Below are 23,293 nucleotides of genomic sequence, written 5' to 3'. Positions count from 1 at the left end.
ATAATATATATAGAGGGGTATATGAAAACTACTTTAATATGCTCTCATTTTTGTAATTTGTTAGTCAACATGTTAACACTTTGGTTGATCGACAATTATTGTTAGTACATAATTAATTATTTAGCCGGATTAAGACTCACTTCTGCTAAAGCTTGGCTCTAACATCAGTTGGCCTTATTGTGGTCTTGGTTCTATCTTCTATATATATCTTGAGATGTGGCTCTCTCCTAAATCGGGTTACATTGGTTTCATAGTAAAGGCTAGTATCCGGAAACTTGAAAGAAAAAAGGTAATCTCTCTATTGTTCTCTTATAGGAAATCTATCTATCCGAATCTGTTTAAATTGAAGTATTTGTTAACAACCTTTAAATTGCTAATGAGACAGATGAGCTGAGGAACCAAAGGTAGCAATACTATCATACTTTTACCATATCTCTAGACCTCCAAGAGTTATGAAAGTTCTTCGTGTGAAATAAGACCTAACGTGAAATAAAAGCCGAAAAACAATAGTTAGAATAGCTCCTGCCAAAAAGTTTATCATTCATACAAAGGTTTGGCATCGTTTTCTTTCGAGTATTTTCAATAGGCCACTTAAAAGTTAAAATAGTCTGAAAAAAGTAATCCATTCTCGCTTAAAAATTAAATAATATAACCAATATTTGGTCCGAAACTGTCCAAAATGATTTAACGGCTAACTGACAAAATATTATCCCTAAATCAAGCTCGTTCTTTTATGGGAATGTGTGGGGCTTTGGGTGATGTTGATCTGATTTGATCCGATACGATCTGAATTGATATAGTACGGTAACTGGGTGATGGGCTTACTCCTAGAATTGCAACTTTAAATATGCATTTTTGCTGGCTAATTGGGTTTCTCGACTTCACTTTCACTTCTTGCTGTTGCCGTCGTTGGCCAACAGCAGCTCCTTGGCCTCCTTTTTGCCGCGTTTCTTCTCCTCCTTGGCATGCAGCTTGGCCAGACGCTCCTCCTCCTTGGCCAGTCGCTTCTCTTCCTGCAAAAATATGAAATTGGCATGAAAAGAATTGGCATTTTCTAGTTAACCTTTCAAGTTTCGCTCAGTGCACAACTTTATTTGCATGCACTGGAAATCATAAAGAAGGAAATTCGAATTGCTTGCGCTTTATGAGCAGCTCCCCCCTGTTAGCCTGCTTACAAGTTTGGAAATTTATGCTTTGTCGGCACAAAAGTCTCGCCGCCCCCACGCCCTCCCACTTTCCCTAAGCCCTTTCGCCCGCTATTAATGAAAAACTTTTCCACAGCAGCTGGAAAACACAAAAAAAGGGGAACGAGGCCAATTACAAACAATACAAATAGTCGGTACTGGGGTCAGGGGTTCGTTTCTTCCATTTTTGGGGGGGCGGGATAAACAATGCATTTCCCCGACCAAAGACGGAAAAATGGGGACTACAAAATTTCATATAGTTATGCCCACCTTTCTGGCTTCCTTCTCGGCCTTCAGCTTGAGCTTCTCCTCCTTCTTTTTCCGCTCAACGGATTCGTTCTTCTTATTGTCAGCCTTCTCTCCTGAAATTAATTAGGCTCCTTAATTAGGCAACTAATTATTTGGAAAACAAACAGGGACTAACTCTGATTACTGCCGGCGGAGAAAAGCGGAAAACTGCGACTGGAAGAGCTTGATGTGGGCTTCAGATGACTGGCTGTTCCTGAGCCCGATCCCGATCCAGATCCTGATCCACTCGACCCGGCAGTGGTGGCCGCGCTTCCCGTCGATGCTCGAGGACCGCCAGCTCCTGGAGGATTACCTTTTCCGGCAGTGCCACCAGTCTTACCCATGGCTCCGGATGATCCAGATAACTTTTTATCCTTGGGCATTGTGTAGGCATTTTTAGGCAGCGAATTCTTTGAGGTCACCGGACAGATCTTTGCCCCGCCCGCCTTTAAAGGGGGCGGGGCCAGGGCAGAGCAACTTAGCTGGATGTTCATGGGACTGGGACGACGTGGCGGCGGCGGTGATCCAGACTCCCTCAGCAGAGGAGCCAGTTCGTGGGCACTGGACTTCGTGTAGGTGGAGTAACTGAAACAAATATGTTTTCCTGATGTTTATTACTTATTTATTCATGATCTCACCGAAATCTAGGATTGCTGACATGCACGGGAGAGGGATGCGGCACTTTGGCCGGACTACGGAACTCCTTGATGGGTGGCAGGCGATTGTGAATGTCCATCAGCCGGTTCTTGACGTGGCGCCTTCCTGGATAAGTGTGCGTGGGCGTCATCATACCACTTCCTGTCACACAAACTCCTCCACCTCCGCCTCCACTGCTGCTGCCACTGCCACTGGAGGATGAGGCAGAAGCTGATGCGGATGTGGAGGCGGAGTTGGTGAGTGAGTGAAGCGGTTTTCTGGGAACGGCGCCAGAGCAACCACTGGGACAGCCACCGTGATGCGAGTGAGAGCCTCCGTTTTCCCGTGGTGACAGGGAACTGCCCGAGGAAGCCGAGGGCGTGGGCGAATGCGGATGATGGTGAGTGGTGGGCGACGGGGGTGCCAGGTGATGGGAGGAGCTGGAAGCCACAGCCGGCGAGGCCGGTGAGCAGGGTCCGCTGCTCGATATGGAAGACGTCTTGGAGTAGTGTGAGTAGCCCGATACCGAGGAGCCCGCCGATCCCGTCGAGCTCATCGAGTAGAGGCTATCCGATTGGGTGACTCGACCATTCCTGAGGGCATAGTGATGCGGATGATGCCGCCCTCCTCCCCCACCTCCACCTCCGCCACCCGCTGACTTGTGCAGCGTCGGCTGATGGAAGGTGTGGTGCCCACTGTGCGCATCGTTCATGGAATAGGAGCTGGCCGATGGCACCACTCCGCCGGCGGCCACTCCGGCAGAGGCCCAGCTCTTGGCGCCCATGGAGTAGCTGCTGGCCGACTCCTGGATGCGCCAGGTGCCTGAGGAGGAGGTCAGCCGGTTGACCCGAGCCCGACAGATGACACAGCGTAGTGGCAGTAGGCGCTGGGCCACCGCGCTCTGGATCGTCTTCACAAAGCAGCGACGGCAGACGACGCGGTGGCCACAAGGCGATGTTTGCATGGTGGCCCGGGCATTAATGCAGATCACGCACTCATCCTCCTGAGAAGTGGGAGGGTCTGGTTCGTTTTCCTCCTCCAGTTTGCTCAGCAATTTGTCCTGCAAGAAAAAGAATATAAAATTTTAATCCAAGTTTAGCCCAAAAGAATGCTTATCATATTGTTTTTAGGTTTTGGTTTATTTTTATGCCTGTAAGTAGGCAGCTTCTTAAACAAAAAGAAGCTTATCTGTTTTTATTGTGGAATATTTTCACTCCCTTTTTTTCAAAGACAAGATTAAGCAGTAAGCTCATTAAATGGATTCTTGCTTTATAATTATTTGCCAAAAATAAGTATCTCATAAGAAGAACAACCAATGGAAAATTTGTGGGCCTTTCTTTAACATAAAACCCTATTTTTAATCATGATTCGCCTCTTGTTAGTTGCCAGAGTTAAGAGCATTCAGTAATCTCCCGTGTTGAAAATATATACCCCCATAAATTGTCAAAGTGGCCATAATTAATTGACCACATACAACAGATATTGACTTGGCTCACTGTGGCGACAGCTCAGTTTACAGCTGCTTAGCTGTAAATGATGGCATGGCAGCATCTTAGCCACTGCCCAAGGCCACTGCCGGAAGCCATTTGACATGCCCATAAAGATCCAAAACACTTCAGACTTCATAAAATCGAAAATTTCTAAAATGCTAAATTAGCATCGGTTGCAATCTACGCATTGCCTAACGGTCTGATTTCGTATTAAATTAACGAGTGATTATGCAAATTAGTGCTAAGTTTTGAGCTTTGTTTTGCTTTGTTGATTATATCATATCGAAGACGCCTTCTGAGGTCAGCTTGGGTGTTCGACCTCACGGCAGACGGCAGACAGATTGTTAAACATATTATACTTATTATCAATATCGAATATTGCCATTTTTCAAGAACTACTCCATCAATTGTGTCGAGTGGTAATTAATTATTGTGATTCAGCAGCTTTTTAAGAGCTGATTGAATGGACTGGTTTACGATCGAATTAAGCTATTAATAGCTTCTATGGCTATTTTTGGGAGCTGCTCCCTTTGTTGCCAAACAAAGCGTGCTTATTATTTGTGCAGCCATAAACTTTCCGAGGCTTGAGGAAGTTGTTAAGTAATTGTTGCCATTGCACTCCAAATTTTCAATGCAATTTTCATACCCATTTCGACCGACTTCAAGTGGCAGTGCGAGTAATGAGCTTTGCTCTTGATTCAGAACATAGAACCTTAATGCAGTCTTGCCATTATACCTATACTTATTATATTTGTGTGGATTTCCTTGAAGTGAAGTATTTTTGCAGCCAAGACCTTGCACTTGGTGGTTCCTCAATGCTGCTTGGAAAACCGCACCAGCCAAGGTTTGCGTTTTTTAATTGGATTTTTGTAATGTATATGCAAGAGCTATACTTTAATTACCATTTGGCGGATTGTGTAATCAATGGCAAATCAATCAAGTGTTCGATTCGCAACCACAAATGTCCAAAGAATCTTTTCGCAATTATCTGTCACGATCTGCGTTTACAACTGAGGGATTTATGCTTCAATGCCCATGGTTTCAGATGTTTTTCAAGTACTTTACTTTATTTTTAATTGTCACAAAATTATAAAATATAATTTAAAGTAACCAAAAATAAATTTTGTACACTTTGGTGACTTGTGGTTTCTGTGGAATACGCTCACAAAGCCTGAGGATGATAATAATCATAGGATTATTAACCCAAAATATAAATGGCCAAAGTTTGCCAAAACCATCCACGGCTGACAGTTGAGAAAAAAGGTAAATAAAACCGCGAAATCGCACGCCAGCTTTTAAAATTATTTTTGGGTAAATTAAATAAGAAGCTTTAATGCTCTAACAACTAAATAAAGATCATTAGGTAGTAACATTTCTTAATTAAAAAACAGTTATATTTTTTAAATAAAACGGGCAAACCAGTTGTAAGAATTTTTGAAAGTTAAGAGGTTTGTAAGAAGTGTAGCATTTAAATAGGGGAGTATAAGTTATATTAATATATCTATTAAATTAATAATATTCAAAATACATATTTTATAAAGATACCCTTGCATTTATTCACTTCCTGTAAACATTTTAATATATTATATATTTTAGAAAGGGCATTCGCATGGGCTTGCTATGATTAATGTGCATCTCAGCGCCGTACTAATTGACCCGCACAAACAAAAGAGATCCAATCCAATCCGCCGAGGATGGGTCAGAACGACTTAAGGCTGTCGGATGTTGTAGTTTTGGATTCGATCGAGAGGCGATAAGTGAATTGAAACGGAAAGTCGCCGGCGTCTGGTCAAGGCAAACTGCCTGTCAGCCGGATCCGCCTGAACTTTTGGGCTCACCTCTTTCTGTTTTGGTTCCCGGTGAGACATCGATCACCTGGGTGGGCTCTTCTGCCTATTTCGAATGCGTGACATGGGCGAGTGGGTGATGGGTGGCAGCTGGAGGTGGTTGCGCGCACGACAATCAGGAAATTCAAAACTATTTTACGATCACTCTCGTCTTTTGCATGCCTGATCAACTCATTTAAATACAGAACGCATTTTGGCTTACAGCCGCCTTAAAGTTTGTCGCCTGAGTCTTTTGTTTCTCGTAGGGCTTCGCGAAATTCTGTTTATCAGATCGACAGCGACGCCGGCCGAGGCAGCAGCAGCAACAAAAGCGGCGACAGCTACGCTGGCAGAGAGTCTAGCTTATAGGACTGAGAGTTCCGATCGTTCATTTTCTGATCGCCGCTCGTCGAGAACGGTGCGTTTTCGTTTCAGTTTCCGTCGCGGCCATTATCGATCGAAATCGCGACTTGGGGATTTGTGCGATTTTCGTATTAAGTTTTGCGCCATTATCGCCAAGCTAAGCCAATAAAAAACAACGCCCCGACGGCAAATGCGGAAACCGATTTGAATGTTGACTTTGTCGCCGGAAAGTGAATTGAAATTGTACACAAAATAGGGTTCATTGAACACCGAAAAATTTAAGTTAATATTTAAACTAATTTAAAGAATTGCCATGGTTTTGCCAGCTGCCTCAACATTATGCAATATTTTTACATTTATACTGGGTAAGTTGAGCTTTTCAATGCACATTTCAATGATTTTTTATAAGTTTAAAGTGGTTAAAATTATCAAACAAAAGAATCTCCTTATTCTTTTATAAATAAGACATAAATTGTGGAACAGAATCATGCCTAGTTTTTTATTCAAAAGCAGAATATTAAACTAAACTGAACCCGGCCATAGAATATCATTGTAAATATTTGCACTTGTCTTGGGTAAGTTGAGATCTGGTGATTGGTAACCAAAGCCGTATTTGTGGCAACTATTAGCATTGATACTGCCTCAATGTCAGCTGGGAAATCGTGTCTCCAGTGGGCGGAGGGGCGGTACTATGACGCTACATGCATAAGTTCAAGGTGGAGTGGCTTGTAAAGTGAAGGAGGGGCAGATGTCCAAACAAGTTGATGTCTTTGTTGATACGCGCACTCAAAAGATTCAATTGTTGACCATCGACGGTGTTTGCCTTAGGGTAGGTCAGTATCTCTGGCTATTGAGCCGTGAAGGAAACCTATGGGGCCATGAAGAAAAAAGGGGAAGAACCAGCAGACCTCTCTTCTTTTTTTTTTAAATAGAACACAATCCAGGAGGCCGTGTGTGAAACCCCCGTTGTTAGTGATCCACTAAAGTTTAAAGAACTATTACGACAAACCCATAAAGACATTCTTAGCGTTTTCAATGTCAGGTTGGGAATCACACTCCTACTAGAAACATAAAGCCGGTACCCGTAAAGTTCTGAGTAAGACTTGCTAATTAAGTGCCGGCCAAACGTACATTTAAATTAAAGCCAGCAGCGTGATAATTAAAAAAAGAACTACAAATTAAATGCGAAACAAAGTGGAAACAAAGACAGAGAAAAACAAAACAAAGAAAACCATAAGTAAAAAAAATTAAATGGCAAAACCAGCAACAACTATAAAACATTCCTCATAAATAAGCGCGACAGACTCTTCTGCTCAGCCGCTAAAAAAATTAACATAAATAAGAGATATTTAAGCCACATACATAAAATTTGGAGTATGGCTTAGTCAATAAAAAATAAGGAAATCGACATAAAGATACACTAGCTGGTACTTATGAGTGATTAAGATAGTTTTTTGTAACTGGAAGAGTGGCTGAAAAATGTGAAAATTAATTTATTGGCTTAAAATAAGTCACCATTCTCTATAAACCACTGAAGACCATTTAAAAGTTGTTATAGTTTCTATTTGTTTGTTTGCAATTCAAGCTTGCAATACTGTCTAACAATACGGAAGGTGATAAGTGGCCAGAATTGCAAATGAACCTGGCATTGGCTGAGGCCATCCTCATCATTGTTACTTGGCATCTAATCAACCGGACGAGCAGTATCCGTATCCAGTTAATGCCAAATATGTGTAGCAAAACAAAAAAGGCCGATGATACGATGATACCAAAGATGTATGATAAATGTCAGTGTCATTGACATACCCCCTGCCTGTGATTGACCCACTGAATGCGGCTATTGCCTCTTCGTAGCCACTTCCACAGCCACACACTAGCCATCAATGTGAATTATCTTCTGGCCGTGTGAATATCGAAAACCTGATGGAAATAAAAAACTTGTCTTTATCGGAATATTTTGGCTACGTAACACGCGGCGTATGCGTCACGTGCTGCCATTTTGGTTACTGCCACATTTGTTGGCCGACTTACCATTCCACTTCATTTAATTTAACTCAAGTTCAGGGCCAAGTTGTGCTTCTGGCGGGCCAGTTTCGTTTTTGTTTTCTCGGCTACTGTTTTTGTTTTTACTTGGGCTTGACTTTTGTTAATGTTGTGCGGCTTGTTACTATTTGTTAGTGTTATTGTTATGGTTATGGCTACCTGGCTTTCCGACGCCATGCCGAACAGTTAATGAAGCTAATGAATCAATTAGTTTTGTGTTCAAAGCTCTAAATAAACTTGTTCACTTTTTGGCACTTGACAAATTCGATTTCCGCTTAGAGATGCCAGGAGGGTTATATATTTTGTACTATAATAATAAGTTATTCTAGTGATACACCTAGTGATATTCTAAAGATACACCTAAGACACGCCCTTATATTCTTTAAGAAATAAGGTGAAAGTTAGAGTAACGATGTTGCTAAATTAGATCATGGACTATTTATGGATAAAAGCTTAAAGAAGATGGTAACGAAGTTGGCCCATTGCCAAGAATAAGAATAAAAGTATTTGGCAGCACTGTGTACGAGGGAACATTCTAAGTTATATAATTAAGAATATTTATTATAGAATTTTAATGAATCTTCACTGGGAAAAGTATTAAAATGAAGATAAAGTACAGGTTATCTTAATATTAAGAAAGCCGAAAGCACTTTCCTTTATCGTCTTATCCCACAAGTCTCCTTTGTTTATCCTTATTAATTTAAATATAAAAATGAACAAAATCTCCTTAAATTTCAGCTGGCTCCCCCATCTTCTACAGTGCTGCGCCCCGGGGATCCTGCGCCAGCTGCTGTGCAATTAAAGAGCGCGAGGACATCAAGTTTATGCTCTACACCAGGTAAGAAATTGAAAAACAGAACACTTCATGCATACTGAGGGGTCATCAAAAATTTCGGATCTATTTCAGGCAGAACCGCAACACCGCACAGCTCCTGCACCTGGGCGACGATGCCCGGCTGGCGCAGAGCAATTTCAATTTCAATTACCCGCTGGCCATCTATCTGCACGGTTTCTCGGAATCGGCCACCGGCGAAAAGCAGAGCAGTCAGGAGCTGAAGGACGGTGAGTGGTGGAGAGTCGCCCCTCCGGAAAGACAAAAACCCTGAATCTCCCTCTTTGCAGCGTTTTTGCGACGGGGCAACTATAATGTCATTCTAGTGGACTGGAGTGCGATGACAGCGGTGCCGTGGTATTCAAATTCCGTGGAGAATCTCCCGGTGACGGCCCGTTATTTGGCCCGATTTTTGCGATACCTCATCGACATGCGCTATCCGGCCAAGCATATCCATCTGATAGGCTTCAGTTTGGGCGCCGAGGTGGCAGGATTTGCCGGAAAACAGCTGCAGGAGTGGGGCATTAAGCTGACCAGGATAACGGCCCTCGATCCGGCTCTGCCTCTGTTCGAGGGGAACAGCTCTAATCGCCGCCTGACCCCCAGCGATGCCCGGTTCGTGGATGTCATCCATACGGATGGGGGCATCCTGGGCAACCCCACGGCCATGGGTCATGCAGATTTCTATCCGAATGGGGGACGACCCCTGCAGCCGGGCTGCGCCAAACAGGAGATTGCCAATAATCGCTGGCTGGGCATAATTAGTGAGTACCAGCTATTTAGTGCTTTATGCACTGGAAGGATTCTATAGACCATTTATTTCCTAGTTGGCTGCAGCCACCAGCGGGCCTGGGAGTACTTCGTGGAGAGTGTGGCCCAACCGAAAAGCTTTCCCGCTCAACGCTGCGAGTCCTCCGAATCGATTGGCGCCTGTCGGGAGGCAGGAAACAGCCCATCTTTCATGGGGATGGGAGCAGATCCCAGGTGAGGCAATCCATCTCCCCCCACTTTAAGCTCCATCTGATATCCTGATATCCTTTTCCTGCAGATTACGGGGTAAATTCTTCCTGGAAACGAACGATGCCAAGCCGTTTGGAAAGAACAGCCGGCCGAGGGCCATTGTCTCGCTAGCTCCTCGGCTGCCGATTGCCTACAAATTGCCACCAAATGCCACCAGACAGACGTTTGTCAATCGGTGGCCTACGGTTTCGGGCCAGCAGGGTAATCAGGACGAAACGGACGAGCAGGAGGATAACAACACGCTGAGCAACAACATCGACAGCTTCTTGGTGACGTGACGGAATTTCCACCGACATGGAAGGGGTTTCTGCGGAGGAATGGGGAATGAAAATTCTCTAGAGTCTCCTCTAGCATCGGCTCGGATTTATGGGGACAGACGGCGTGATTAACTCAGTGTCCTTTCCCACTGCCACCGATGGATGGCACTCCGCGTTGCAATTGAGGGCAACTGTTTCTTGTGATCTTCTCTTAAGTATTGCTAGCACGTAATCGGGGCGCTTGTGAGCCTTTTAAATAAATATCCTTAAGTGTAAATAGTCGAACGGGGAGCATATTTTCAGGATAAAAGCGGAAATTGCAATCATGACTCTCTAGATGATTTTGAAACGGAAAATCAAGGCAAGAAACACTATTTCATAACTTATAATAAGCCAAAGAAGGCCTTAAAGTATCTTGAAAGGCTTCAAGTCCTTGAAATTTAACCTGAAACTCAGGTAGCAACATCAGAAAATCAGCAGGACCTTCGTCAGAGCCGAAAAAATGAAAGAAGAGCAGACTCAACAATTTGCACACTTTTAGCCGTGACTCATCATGACAATCGCTCTAAAAGGCAAGTAATTTAATTTAGTTGGCTCCCCCGGCTGACATCCTCCCTAAACAAAAAACCCAAAAAAGTCCCTCCTGCCGAGCCGCAGGGACATGCAAAGTGGATACGCCTATGACGCAACGGGAAACCTTAGAAAAGTTACCAAAATTTATACATATTTACGCAGACATACGATGTAGTACTATGTATGTGTGCCCATGAAGCGAAACATTAAGTATACGCACCGAGGTCAGGCCAAAAAAGGAAAGCGAAACAAATTTTTGGCTCGAACTTGAGCTATTGCCTGTGCAATTAAAAAGTAATTAACGAATAATGCGCAACCAAGGAGGCGCCTTTCGGCCATAAGGAGTGCAAATTGTTTATTAACTTGGACGGGTACGAGGTGGGGTGCATGGGAGCCTTTTTAAAATGCAGCCACCGCATGTAATTATGCAAAATAAAAATGGAGAAGGCTGGAAAATGAGAAACAGAAGCCATACAGGACGTGGGCCATAATGTGCAATGAACGTCGGAGCTCATTTCACAAGCCATCGCCTAACGAGCGGCGGAAGTCGCGGCAAAGTTGGATCCGTGAAGTTGGTGTGGCCGGCCGGAAGGGATAGTGGTTGCCGAACTGGTCGGAACAGGGAGGCGTGGCCAGGCCAATGGAGCTTCATATGCGAGAGTTGCATTATTAATGAACCAGACTTTCGGGTGAACTCTCTCTCCTCCGTTCCAACAAAATGCAGATGCATTTCGCGAAATTGTTAGTATTCAGGGTTTCCACTTCGAACCGTTCAATGATTGGTGAGTTTTAGTTTTGCGGCCCAGTCCGTCCATCCCCCGACGAGTGGCCAGTGTTTTTTGGGTCAACTGCAGATGGCCGAGTGGATGGCTTGTCGAATTTATATTTAATAGCTGCCGGGCCTTGATGAGCGGCCACATCTAAATGGTTTTTCGAATCGATAAAGAGTTGCACAATGCCCTGGGGCCCGAGTGGCAGTGGAAGTTGGCAGTGGCCAGTGACCAATAGCCAGGCTTGACGAGAGTCCTTGTTAAATTGCTATTTAAGGTTTGAGTAATTGCTTGTTAAAACTAATCTGTTTTTACGACTTTCTTTGGGTCATAAAATTGAAAATGGTGGTATGTCAGGGCAATAAATAATAAAAGAACTTAATTGCTTGTACTATTCCTAAAATAAAGTAAATTATTAACAAAGGAAAGTCCTTATTAATACTGCATAATTTGCCTATTGAGCAATCCAATAAATTTACTTTGATTATGCATTGATTTACTGGCCAGGTAATTTCTGGCATATTCGTATTTTTGTCCACCTTCAGTCTCGGTGTCAATTATGGGCATTTTCGCGGTGGGCGGCCGAGTGGCAAAGTAGGCCAATAATAAAAACACTCCTTAACCATGGTTGGCTCCTCCCAACTCTTAACCCTCCAGTGTCCCCTGAATGGCTGTCAGCCATGCCAGGAGAAACACGTGCGAACGACTCGCTGCTGACTCAGAGGAAGCTAATGAGGTTAGCTACTGGAGGGGGATACTGTCCTATCTGGCGATGGAGTGGGTGAGATGACAAATTCCAGGAGCTGTCAATGAGCTGGGCTAAACTGAGCGGTTGCTGATTGATTGAGGTTTGGAATTGATTATTAATACCGTGTCTGGTTCACATTCTTGTTGGGCTTCCGACTTAAACACCTGAGTGTGCGGCGGATAGACGTGGTTGTATTTTCTTCTGCTAACGAAGACTGGCAGGTTCAGGATAAGAGTCTTCGAAAGGACCTTATCTAACATTGATCTAAAGGAGCTGAAAGCATGCAATTTGCCAAAGAAAACGAGACTGACATTGAAAATTAAATGCTCATTTTAGGGATCTAGTTTTTCTGGAGAGGGCTTTCTTAATTAAGTTTATGAATTTAAAAAAGGACTTGTTAAATTTAAGGGATATCCTTTCCCTTACTTTTTTTGATAATCTCTTCAAACACTTTGACACCGAAAAGTAGGTGACCTTAGAGAACATACACTCCCTCGCAACAGTTTACATGTTAAGCCATCACTCACTCCAGCAATCACTCAGTTTCTCAATCAATCCTTCAGTTTTCGGCACCTGCTGCTGCCGCCTGACGCCTGCAGGCTTTAAAGGCATAGAAAAATTAATTAAATCGATATCCTTTCACATTTCATTCCGTGGAAACATGCTGGCATATGCCTTTCCCGTCCATGTTGCTCTTGTTGTTTATTATTGCGCTGCAGCACTGTCTTCCTTTTATCCGCCGATAATTGCAAGTGGAGGCATGCCACTGCCGCGCCGAGGCACCAACAATTCCATTAAGTTTCCACCATTTTTCCAAGCCCGTCTGCCGTGCCCTCCTCTTAGGTCCACGAACCTGGCTTTTCACTTCTCTATTTGAAGCATGCTAGCTGGGGCAACATTGTCATGAAGAGAAATTGCATTTATATCGGAGCAGTGTTTACGTGTCAGCGACTCGAGTGGATATAGAAGGTTAGATGATAGGGATTTTGATACCCTTTAATTACAGAAAGCTAACTAGTCATTTTAGTATTTAAATAAATCGTTCTAAAGACTTAAAGATATCAAAGTAAGTCTTAAATACTTACTTGTAAGTAAAGAAATACTAAAAAGAGTAGATTTGTGAGATAAACAAGGTACTCTATAGCCCTAACTTCTTGATCAACTCTATCCTTCTCTTGTTTTTAGCATTTTTCTTGGAAGCCCCATGCTGTTAAGTGAATTTATTGACTTTAATAAAAACATCATCCCAAGCCACATCCTTCAATGTCACAGCTTAAAGCAAGCATCCACGTAGAAGATGTCATTGGGAAAATAGAGAGACCAATATATAATTTAAAAGAAGGTGCAACTACTCCTAATTGCCAGCTACATTAAAAACCAATTATAAGCCATAAAAGTCAAATCAAACGATAGCCCACTGTGTGGGAGGGAAAAATGGCTTGTTGGCAACTACATAATTGGGGACGGTCTCATACCAAGGGCTGCCATCAATTGTCAGGATGTGGGCTAATTGCAAAACTCTGGCCAACACAAACAGGCAGGCAAGCCACTAGGCCACAGCAAGTGCAGCTGCTGTGCCTGAAACACAAGGATATGAACCTGGATATCATAAAAACAACACAGGAGCACAGGACTCTTTGAGTTAGAAGTGCACAAAGGGAAATAGTGGGTAGGTGAGATGTTTCTAAACTATATTTAAGATATTTTTCAAATAGTTATAGTTTCTTAGAATCAGAAACTATTCCATAAATTTCCTCGAATCCTAAACCAATTAAGTATAGTTTTTTTCTGCGTGCATTGTATACTTGTTTGCCAGCCATACAAAATTATGACAAAAGTGTCAAATTTGCCAACTAGACACATGTGGATGTGGCAGGATGTGTTACGGGGGTGGTGGTTAGCTGCTGAGAGTGTAATTAGGGCTTTTAACACAAAAGTGCAAAGTGAAACCGAAGCGATGCCATTTTTGGATGGCAACTCATTGAAATCAAAATGGCGGCAGGGGTAGTGTGTGTGTATGTGTGTGTGAATGATGCAGTTGGCCAGGTGAAATGGCTAAAAAAGTAAGGGCTGTCGTGTGGGATGGGCGGGTGAGAGTCCCTTTGAAAGTTTCACTTGGGATATTTCTATTTCCAGGCTGCTTTCAAGGCAGCTCATGTGTGGAACAAGTTGTTTGCCTTTTTTTGTGAATGTTCATTGGCCGTAAAGGTAGGGGAAGCGAAGGACTAGCGGAGGGCAGGACCAGCAAAGGACTGAAGGGCTGCAGGATAAAGTGTTGAGCTGTAAAGCATTTCAGCCACGAATATGTATGGCTAAGAGTCCATTTGCTTTTGTTCGATGAGTGCCGAGAGTTTAGTTACAGTTCAAAAACAATTATTTCTATCCTATGCAGAAAAAAAAGAGATTAAATTGAATGGAATTTATAAATAAAACTCGCATTGCATTCTATTACTTTTCAATTTATTTCAAATTCATTTTGGCACAAACAATAAATTTTAATTGAAATCTGTCCTTGCGCTGAAACCATCGAAACGCATTTCGCTTAAGGACGAAGTGTGTGTGGGAGGGTGTGGTGTGAGTGTGGGTGTGAGTGTGTGGGTGTTTGTTATGCCATTGTGTTAGTGCAGCGGGCTCAGTTCCAATTTCGCATCCGCCCCTTGAGCTCCTGTCATTGCTTTTTTTCTTTATTTCTATATGTACCGTATATTGTAGTTTCTCCCTCTGTTATTTTTCGCTGTCCCTGCCATTTTTTATTATCTTGCCGGAATTTTTATTTATTCTTTGTGGCATAGAAGCCTTTCCCCCGGTTGGGGATAAAAACTATTTTTTTGCGGTCTTATCTCTACCGGCGCGTAATGAAATGTGACAAGGTTTAAGTCGAAAAAGTCCTTTAAAAAGAGAAATGGATTCAATCTATGCTGGTTTTCATGAGTTTTGTGTTTAATCTATGAATAAATGATAAATACCTAGGCAGCTTGTAATTACTGGCTTATCGGGTGTGACTTGAATGGAAAGAGCCTTCGAAAATAATTGCATAGAGCGTATCGGGTTCCACATCGACTGGCTGGCCACTCTAAATGCTCCAATCAATGCAATTAAAGTAAACGTCTGCCGACTACATTGAAAATTCCCCCTTTATAAATATAGCCAAACACCATACCATACCACCATACCTGATTCTAGCCAGTCTCGAACGAGTATGTAGTATATAGTATAATGGTGCAGACATCGCGTGACTTGCGCTAATGCACTGGCGCACCCCGAGGGGGCTGGAAAGGGGGAGGGAGCTGCCTAAGAAATGGGTATTTTTCACAACCCTTTTGATTTTGTTTTTATTTTTCTTTTTGGTGCTGCACGTGATGGCCCAAGGAAATCTCACAGCAAAAAGAACAACAAACTCAATGCGTAAACACTAAAGTTTAATGCACTCTAATTGCAAGGGGGGTTCGTGGAGGGGCGGGTCAAAAGCGGAAGTTCGCAGACGACAAAGGGAGCACACGCTGACATTTTCGCATATAAAGTTGAACAAGGAGACGTCGACGTTGCCGTCGTTTGCCATTATCCTGCAAAAAGTTGCGTGTCTGCCGCGACACAAAAGTTCAATTACTTCTTGGAACAAGGGAGGCAGCATAAAAACAAAAAATAGGAGTAGAGACAGGATATCCGGCTTCTGCATTGCGTGCCAAATCCTTGGACAATTTCTCTTCCCTTTATTTTAATGACCATTTTCCCGCTAAATGGCTATGGCTCAGCCTTCATTAAATTGACTAATTCCCCATCTTAACGATTTATTCCCAGACTGTCAGAAGCAGCAGCAGCAGGAGCAGGATCAGCAGGACCTCTACAAAATCGTTGAATAGTTACTCGATAGCATGGGTTTTCGATTGGTTTCTGGTAAACTAAACCCAATGACACCCCAGGCGCTATGTCCTAGCACATGGCAAACGGACATTCAAAATGGAATTACTTTCAAATGCTTTTTGTGTCTGATTTATGGCCGAGCGATTTTGAGGTTATTCGATGGGGGTGTAGGGATGGTTGGGGCTGAGGGCTGAGGGCAGAGAGTTGAGGGGCAAAGTGCAATAGAAAATGTTTGTGTAACTGACCACAAAGAAACAACACAGGAAATTGGTATAGAGGTTTATACACGAAAGGTTAGAAGGACTTTTGATTACACTACTCAAAAAGAGGCCCTAAGAAATCTTTTGTCTTTTAATTAGACATAAAAAAGAGTCGATTTCTCGGCCTTATACCATATAATCAAACTAAATATATCCTTGCCTATATCCTTTAGTATCCTAACTACAATACCCTCCAAAAACCCAAAGCCAAAGCTAAGGCAAACCTCGAAAAGGACCCCAAAAACCAAGCCCAAAAGCCGTAGGAACTGTTTTGGCATTTGGATGACTAAGCGGGATTCTCTTTTTTTTCTTCCAATTATTTCCTTTTTTTTACAGAGAGCACGTTGTAAGTGCCAAGTCAAATTGTGTGGTCATTTATTGCTAAAGACTTACAAGTCAAAGGACCCGCAGAAAGCGAAAAAAAAGAAAGGAAAACGTGAGGCAAAAGTTGATAGAGAGAAAAATTCAAAGGACATTCGACTGCAGCAACTGCAGCAGCTAATAATCATGTTTTTTTTCGCAGGAAAGAAAAACGAGAAACCTTTAGAAAAAGGGCAGAATGTGACCTTTCCGACAGACTGAGGGTTCATTAATTTGCACCTATTTCCAATGCCACCGCACCAGGTGACAACTTCCGCCCGCTGTCCTTTGCACAAAGTAAATTATAAATTTTATTTTCATTGCCTGACCAAAATATGTCCAGTTAGAGGTCCTTCTTGGAGGTTTCGCTGAGGGGTTTTCCATTTTTTTGTTTTGTTTTTTTTTGGCTGATGTTGGACAGTCACGCGACTCATTCTATAGGTTTGGGGGTAGTGGGAGTATAGTTTTGACAGCGTTTTCCTTTTAAGCGCCAAAGGATTGTCTTCCCTAGTCCCCAACTATTCCGTTTCCGGCCCATTTTCCATTTCTATTCCCCGAGCGGTGGGAGGACCGCAGCTCAGCTAATCAACTTGTTATATATTATGCGAATTTGCATTAATAACATATCGCGGCGAACACATAGGTATTGGCCCCTTTAGGCCCGCATTTTCCGACTTTTCCGGCTCTCTCGGCACGGAGTAAATGACAATTTTGTCGCTGCATACTTTTGGGGATTACGAAACGACACCAACTGTGCGTGTGTTGTTCGCCTCTCGAGAGTGCGATTGTCAGGGTGTGGGTGCATGTGTGGCTGCCTCTCTTCTCGGCAGGATTACATGGGTTTAGCTTAGCTCAGCTGGAATACTTGTGGTGTGTGTCAGGTTCTTAGGAGCCGTGTTTATGACCAGGATCTGTGGCTTATTTGGCCTAACCCGTTGGAGTTCGATTGAGATTTTGGCATATTATTTATTGTGGAGCTTGAATCTTCCTTTATTTCCTAAGGAAAGGCTTCAGAAGGCCATGAACTTTTAATTTATTTACTTCAAAAACAGGTATGCGATTACTTAGTTGAGTCATAGCTTTTAAAAGTGAAAAAAAAAACAAAAGCCATGAGAGGGCCATTTAATTGTGAAGGCATTTTGGAAATGGTAGTCTGGTCAGGCTTTTGTGAATTTTAATGTTGCATAAAAGCATTTTGCCGTGTGTTTGCCCAGTTTTGCTAATGTAACTGAGTGTTGGTGTGCGTGTGCCTATCTGTGTGTGAGGGTGAGAGGGGGTTTTAGTCCCTTTTCAAGGTCGCTGTACAAAAATTACAGTCACGCGTCAGATTTTATGCAAAACAGTTGAGCTAAGCTCAGTACTGGCTGTTTTTTTTGTTCTTGTTTCTGTTTGTGCACTTTGCAATACTTGTTCTCCTTATATAAGTGCCCAAGTGCGGACAAGAGAGTGCAAGTGTGTATGGGTGTGTGTGTTTGGCAAGGGGGCGTGGCTGTCTATGGCTTTGAAAGTCATAAATTTCAAACAAGTCTCGTAAAATCTCAAGTGAACTTAACACTTTGCAGTCGTTCGCGTTGCACATTTTGGTCCTGTGGAAAATGCAAATGAGTTTCCATGGCTATATAACTTTATGGTTTTCCTTCTATACTAGCTGTTCTTATAGCTGCTTTATTAAATAATATTCTCTAATAAATATTAAGATTTCCTTAGATCAAACTTTATCCATCTATTAAATAATTAACTATGCAAATGGTTTGATTAAGTTGCTTTGATTACGTTGAGATGAAAACTATTCTATTGTGGCCAAGATCAAATTGCCCATATCATAAAAATAAGTTTATGTTTCGCCAAAATGGCCAACGAAATCTTGACTCTAAAACTTATCCGTATTTGCTTTTGCTTCCTCGTACATTTTTTTATAGACCCTTAAAATGCAAATAAGTTTTAGACCACACACACACCATCATACACGCAAAAACACACACACATACATATGTATAACAGCCGCATATGTGAAATGTCGTACAAGTTATAGTGTGTTTTATTGCCTACTTTTGCGGGCCAGGACAGAACAGAACTAAGCCTCACCTTGTTTGATGTGTGCTTCATTTTTTGCTCTTGCCCGCGTTTTGTTCTTTTTTATTTTTATTACTATTTGCCAGCTGCGAATGTGAGAGACCAGAAACAGACACAAAAAACACAAACAGAACCAGAAAAGCAGGAAGAGCCTGCTCTCTAAAAAGGCCCAAGAGCAGCGGCAGAACAGTAGCGGCTACTTAGGAACTCGAATGGGATGTGTGTGTGTTTTTTTTCGGATATGGGCATGGGTATGGGTTTAGGGTCTGGACTCTGGGTTTGATGTTTTCGAGGGGCTCCCGTTCTGCGGCTAATGATGCCCCGCTCCGCCCCGCCCCACCCGCTTTGATAAACGTTCGGCCCTGTTTTCTTGTTTCGCTCTTTTATTGCGTTACGTTTTATGGGTAACGGGAAAAGTCGGAAGAGATGGCAGGACGATGTTACGAAGCCGGTACATAAACAAGGACGAAAAAATTATGTAGAGATAACGGCTAAGGAAGTACCCTACATATGAGAAAAGGAAAGTTTTTACAACAAAATCCTTCTTTCTTTAAAGCTTTTTTCGTTAGCCCTTCAGATAACTAAATTTAATAATTATTTTAACTTTATCTCTAATTCGATAGACCTCTATAGCTTCATATGTAAAATATAACTTTGTTTTCGTATTCCCCCCCTATTTGTACTCACAATTTTATGATGGAGGGCGGAGAGTTCGCGCTCGGTGACCCGTCGGCTGGCTGCCTCCCGTCGGCGCTGCCGGAACTGGCTGTACTTGTAGGCGAGCATCACGCCGGGCAGGGCCAGAGCCTCCAGCGGTGACTTTCTACCGAAGGGCATCCTTTCGCTCCTTGAGGTCCTTCGACTATTGCTTATTTGCTTCTGCTACTACTTCTGCTTCGGCTGCTCCGGCAGAGATACTTGGTGGCGAGTTGAGATATTTATTACTTGCTGGGTTTTGCTTACACTTGGCACTTTCTTTCTTTGCGACTGCGACGGCGACGGCGACTGGGACTTCTCCGTTTGGGTTGAACTTTCTAGCAGCGTCTCATTATGTAATCACAACATGGACACAGGCAACACGGAACCGCTACGAGCATTTTGCACGGCTCTTGGGGACTTTGTGGCCCGTGCTTAGAGTCGACTTTGGTTCAGATTAGCTTTCATTTCACTTTCACTTTTCTTTTTTCTTCGCATACTGTTTCTCTGAGTCCTGCTGCCGAGGAGCTGCAATCAATTTTGCATTCTGGAAAAGGGGAATTTCAAATGGGGTTCAATGTTTTGAAATATTTTACTAGAATCTCTACTCGATGATGGCAATTTATTGCCAAGAACTGAGATTTCCCAATAAGGTGTAAAAATAATTTAAGGTGTACTTTGTGAGTGGCATTCGCATTCGGCAGTCTTCGCATAAATAAATAAACATACAAGGTCCCTAGAGCACCGCTCCTCACTATGTCCTCCAAGGAAAACATACTCTATTTTCCCTCAACAATCTTTCACACCTGACTGTCACACATCAATGGGGAAGGAACTTTGAGTAGAGATTCTAATGCCCCTGGGGTCGGGGATTTTAATAAAGCAAAGTGTCGGAGATCCTTTGAAAGCCTCCAAAGCATTAAAATTATATTCGGAATAAATATTTGTGCTCTGTGGCCTGGAGAATTACAGTACAGAATGCCAGTACAACGATCATTAATTTCAATTACATGGTGGAAAGTGACACAAAAGCCGAATCACCGACCTCGACACGCACTGAATTAGGAGGAAAATTAGTTGGCTGATTACAAGCTTTGGTTTGGTATATTTCTCTTGAAGAATGTATTTTCGGCAATGGGTCCGGAAGCGGAGAGTCGTCGGCCCCACGTGCACCTTGGGCCAACGCAGAACGGGGAATGTCGCAAAGTGGCTTCGACAATTTCCCACGCAACCGTCGTGGAAGCTGCGTGTGTGCCTGACGCAGTTTCCAGAGAGAAAGTGAGTGACGGAGAGTGAGAGAGGATGAGAGAGTGATGAATCTTCCAGGACATGGACACGTTTTGTTTACGAACAGCGTTTTGCACGTTTTTCTGGCCACTTTTGGCCCAAAATCCAGGTGAGTCAGTCGGTCAGTGTCAGCCTTTAATTGATGAAAAACAACAGTGACGAAGCCAACTCATCGACTTTCGACTTTTCGCTTCACACTCCACTCACGACAACTTGTATAGTTTTCCACGTTACGTATACGCCGCGTGTTCTGCCGTCCGTACAACCAGCACCTTGGCGTTTTTGAGTGCGACTGGCTGCAAGGATTTTCCAGAGCCATAAAATACTCTGTTCTTTTTGGGATAGTTTTTCGTTTGGTTGGCAGGCGCCTGCGCCATCCAGCCATTGCCGGCGACTTTTTTGGTATAACAGTTTCCGTTGCGTATACGACCTGGTGTCCGCGGCAGCCCTTTTTGCGGCTCCCGCGCCATCAGCATGTTGCCAATTTATTGTTTACTCCGCTTTCTCACTCTAGCCAGGTGTTCCCTCTCTGTCTGCGACTCAACGTCATGACACTGCCGCGAATCGTCCAAACAAATCACAAAGCTTGGGGGCACCGCTGCCTCGACTCGTCCCAGCCCGGCTCGGTTCTTTGATGGCCATTGTCCAGTTGGCCGTTTTGTTGCGGTTTTGTCAGCTCACACAATTGTGTTTGTTCAATTTCATGTGGCACTGTTAATTATGGTTGGCCATTTGCCCCTTGTTCGGCTAATTGCTGCGGTTTTTACCATGTTAGTGTGTGTGTATGTGGCAAGGATGGGTTTGGATTGTTATTGCAAAAATATTCATTTCTTTAAAAGGGTTGAGGGTGTGAGGGTTAAAGGGTTTGTTTTAAGGGGGTTTCAAATTATAGGTTAGGTTATCAGAGGCTCTAAGTTTTAGAATCCTATCAAGTCCTTAAAGTTCTCTATTGGGGGGATCCTATTATCCCTATTATATTATATATTTTTTTTTATTATAGAAGTCTATTATTCATACTCTCTAAAATAATATCATAATTTATTTTATGTTTAAGTTTCTTAAAAAGCTCAAGCCATGATCGTTTTCTGCCCTTTAAGCCAGACTTAGCCACTTAGACAGACAGGTGCGATGCAGATCAATAGGTGTTGAGGGCGCAGGTCAACAAGGAATGGCCAAGAGCCACAACAACAACACCACAGCTGGCTAACAAGTAGCCAAGCGACTTGCCAAATGTTCGAAAAAGAGAGAAAAAACAAAAGCCACGGCCAAAAGCAAACAAAATCAAAGTAAATTCAAAGTAAATAACAGTAAAATGAAATCTGTTATACAAAGAGAGACCAGTCCTGAGAGTACTTCTACTCTCTCCTTTGCTTTCTCCCGCTCTCTCTCTCACTTGCTATCTTTGTGGCTTGGCCTGCTTTTGTGAAATTGCAAACAGAGAAAAAAAACAGCAGGGAAAACTGTTTGGCGACGCCATGGAAATGATGACGTAAATTGAAACCCAAGCTGCTACGGCAACGGAATCTATTTGCAACACTCGCCCCACCCCCCGTCCACCTTGCCCCCTTTGGGGCAACCCCCCCTTTTTAACCGACAGGTGTGCAATCTCCGGGTGCATATTTGTCGACTCACTGAGTGCACTTCTGAGATACAGATACGCGTTCTGCTAAATCCTACCAGATACGTACGTTCATCGGTTCGGACCAGTCTTCTAATGACATTTGCTGCTGACAAAGGGTTTCCATTTCCGCTTAAATGCATTTACCCCTTCCTGCCCCCCCCCTTTTTATATGTTCTTGCCACGTCATGAGTTGTTTTGGTTTAGATTTCAGCTAACCGCTGCAGGAAAAAAATAAAAATAAAAATAAAAAGAGAAAGCAAAGCTTTTAGTTTGTTTGCCTTGCGAGCGTCCTTCTGTGTCCTGTGTGCACTTTGTGCTCAATTTTGCGTTTTCTATTTCTATTTTTAGCCAAGGGCCAGGGGGTGGTGCTGGTTAGGTTAGGTTAGGGGTTAAGGGTTGCTCTGGTAAGGGGGGGTTGCTGGTAAATCATACAGAAATTGTGCCTAGCTGGCAATTGCATAAATTAATCAGTACTGCCAGTGAATAAATAAACAATCGACAAACGTCAAATAAACTTCCGCACATAACTGCCGAAGTAGCAAAATTTTCTTAGACCCCCCTCCTTAGTCAGCCACCCCCTTTTTTGACCATCATTTGTGCATGTGGTCCGAACCATTGACGTCACAACTGCTGCAGTTGTCCTGCGAGATGTCACGGATGTTGGATATTGTGTTTGTCTTCTGGCTAGGTAAGCACCTTCTTGACCTTTCCCAAACTGTTTACACTTATCGCTGGCAAGGACCTGCCTCCTGCCGACTGCCATCTGCTTACAGCCAGTCGAGAGTCCGTTGCCGTCCTTTCTAGTTTGGAATTCTTGATTTCTCGGTTCGATTGACAGGTTGCCGTCGAGTGGTTTGCCCTTAGAGATGATTGTGCCACTTTGGAGCAAGTGCCTCTTTTAGCGGCATGATGAGTGCTGATTAGTGGGGGTTATCCTTTAAGCAAGGACTACTGGAATAATATTTTTAGGCTTTTCAAGAGCAATGTCAATATTTTTAATAGAAAAAATATTTAACTTACAGGGTATAGTTTATTTAATAGATCTTACTACCTCTTAGTCTCAGTCCCCCTTATAGCCAATATCTTTCTATTAGCCATGTGTCTG

The 23,293-nt window shown here is 43.1% G+C and overlaps 2 protein-coding genes across 4 annotated transcripts; one reads left to right on the top strand and one right to left on the bottom strand.

The window, feature by feature from the left end:
* Positions 1–470: 470 nt before the first annotated feature.
* On the bottom strand, positions 471–20,867 carry LOC6496284 (pneumococcal serine-rich repeat protein). 3 transcript variants are annotated; one of them, XM_014908243.3, is made up of 6 exons: positions 20,775–20,867; positions 19,272–19,827; positions 2,111–3,168; positions 1,609–2,057; positions 1,455–1,546; positions 471–1,013 (listed from the first exon to the last, which is right to left on the bottom strand). In XM_014908243.3, exons 2-6 carry the CDS (start codon positions 19,419–19,421, stop codon positions 888–890), a joined length of 1,875 nt encoding a protein of 624 aa, XP_014763729.1. In that variant the 5' UTR covers positions 19,422–19,827; positions 20,775–20,867; the 3' UTR covers positions 471–887. The 3 variants fall into 3 exon arrangements, with proteins under 3 accessions (XP_014763729.1, XP_001960605.1, XP_032306440.1); XM_001960569.4 differs by lacking the exon at positions 20,775–20,867 and adding an exon at positions 20,326–20,746; XM_032450549.2 differs by lacking the exon at positions 20,775–20,867 and adding an exon at positions 20,370–20,746.
* LOC6494286 (pancreatic lipase-related protein 2) lies at positions 5,820–10,216 on the top strand. Its single transcript, XM_001960570.4, has 6 exons — positions 5,820–6,152; positions 8,569–8,668; positions 8,738–8,892; positions 8,953–9,426; positions 9,490–9,646; positions 9,711–10,216. Exons 1-6 carry the CDS (start codon positions 6,101–6,103, stop codon positions 9,958–9,960), a joined length of 1,188 nt encoding a protein of 395 aa, XP_001960606.2. The 5' UTR covers positions 5,820–6,100; the 3' UTR covers positions 9,961–10,216.
* Positions 20,868–23,293: the final 2,426 nt, after the last annotated feature.

This window comes from Drosophila ananassae, chromosome 3L (assembly GCF_017639315.1).
Source record: "Drosophila ananassae strain 14024-0371.13 chromosome 3L, ASM1763931v2, whole genome shotgun sequence".
In the NCBI taxonomy this organism is placed as follows: domain Eukaryota; kingdom Metazoa; phylum Arthropoda; class Insecta; order Diptera; family Drosophilidae; genus Drosophila; species Drosophila ananassae.
This window is presented reverse-complemented; position numbering and strand designations above follow the sequence as displayed.

What these genes read in the sequence shown, in the direction of transcription:
- LOC6496284 (XM_014908243.3), bottom strand. Translation starts at nt 19,421, where the DNA reads ATGCCCTTCGGTAGAAAGTCACCGCTGGAGGCTCTGGCCCTGCCCGGC. An exon ending in GTCAGCAATCCTAGATTTCG is followed by an intron (nt 2,058 to 2,110) that starts GTGAGATCATGA and finishes TATTTGTTTCAG; the next exon opens with TTACTCCACCTACACGAAGT. An exon ending in CCGAGAAGGAAGCCAGAAAG is followed by an intron (nt 1,014 to 1,454) that starts GTGGGCATAACT and finishes ATATTTTTGCAG; the next exon opens with GAAGAGAAGCGACTGGCCAA.
- LOC6494286 (XM_001960570.4), top strand. Translation starts at nt 6,101, where the DNA reads ATGGTTTTGCCAGCTGCCTCAACATTATGCAATATTTTTACATTTATA. An exon ending in TATTTTTACATTTATACTGG is followed by an intron (nt 6,153 to 8,568) that starts GTAAGTTGAGCT and finishes CTTAAATTTCAG; the next exon opens with CTGGCTCCCCCATCTTCTAC. An exon ending in AAGTTTATGCTCTACACCAG is followed by an intron (nt 8,669 to 8,737) that starts GTAAGAAATTGA and finishes GATCTATTTCAG; the next exon opens with GCAGAACCGCAACACCGCAC.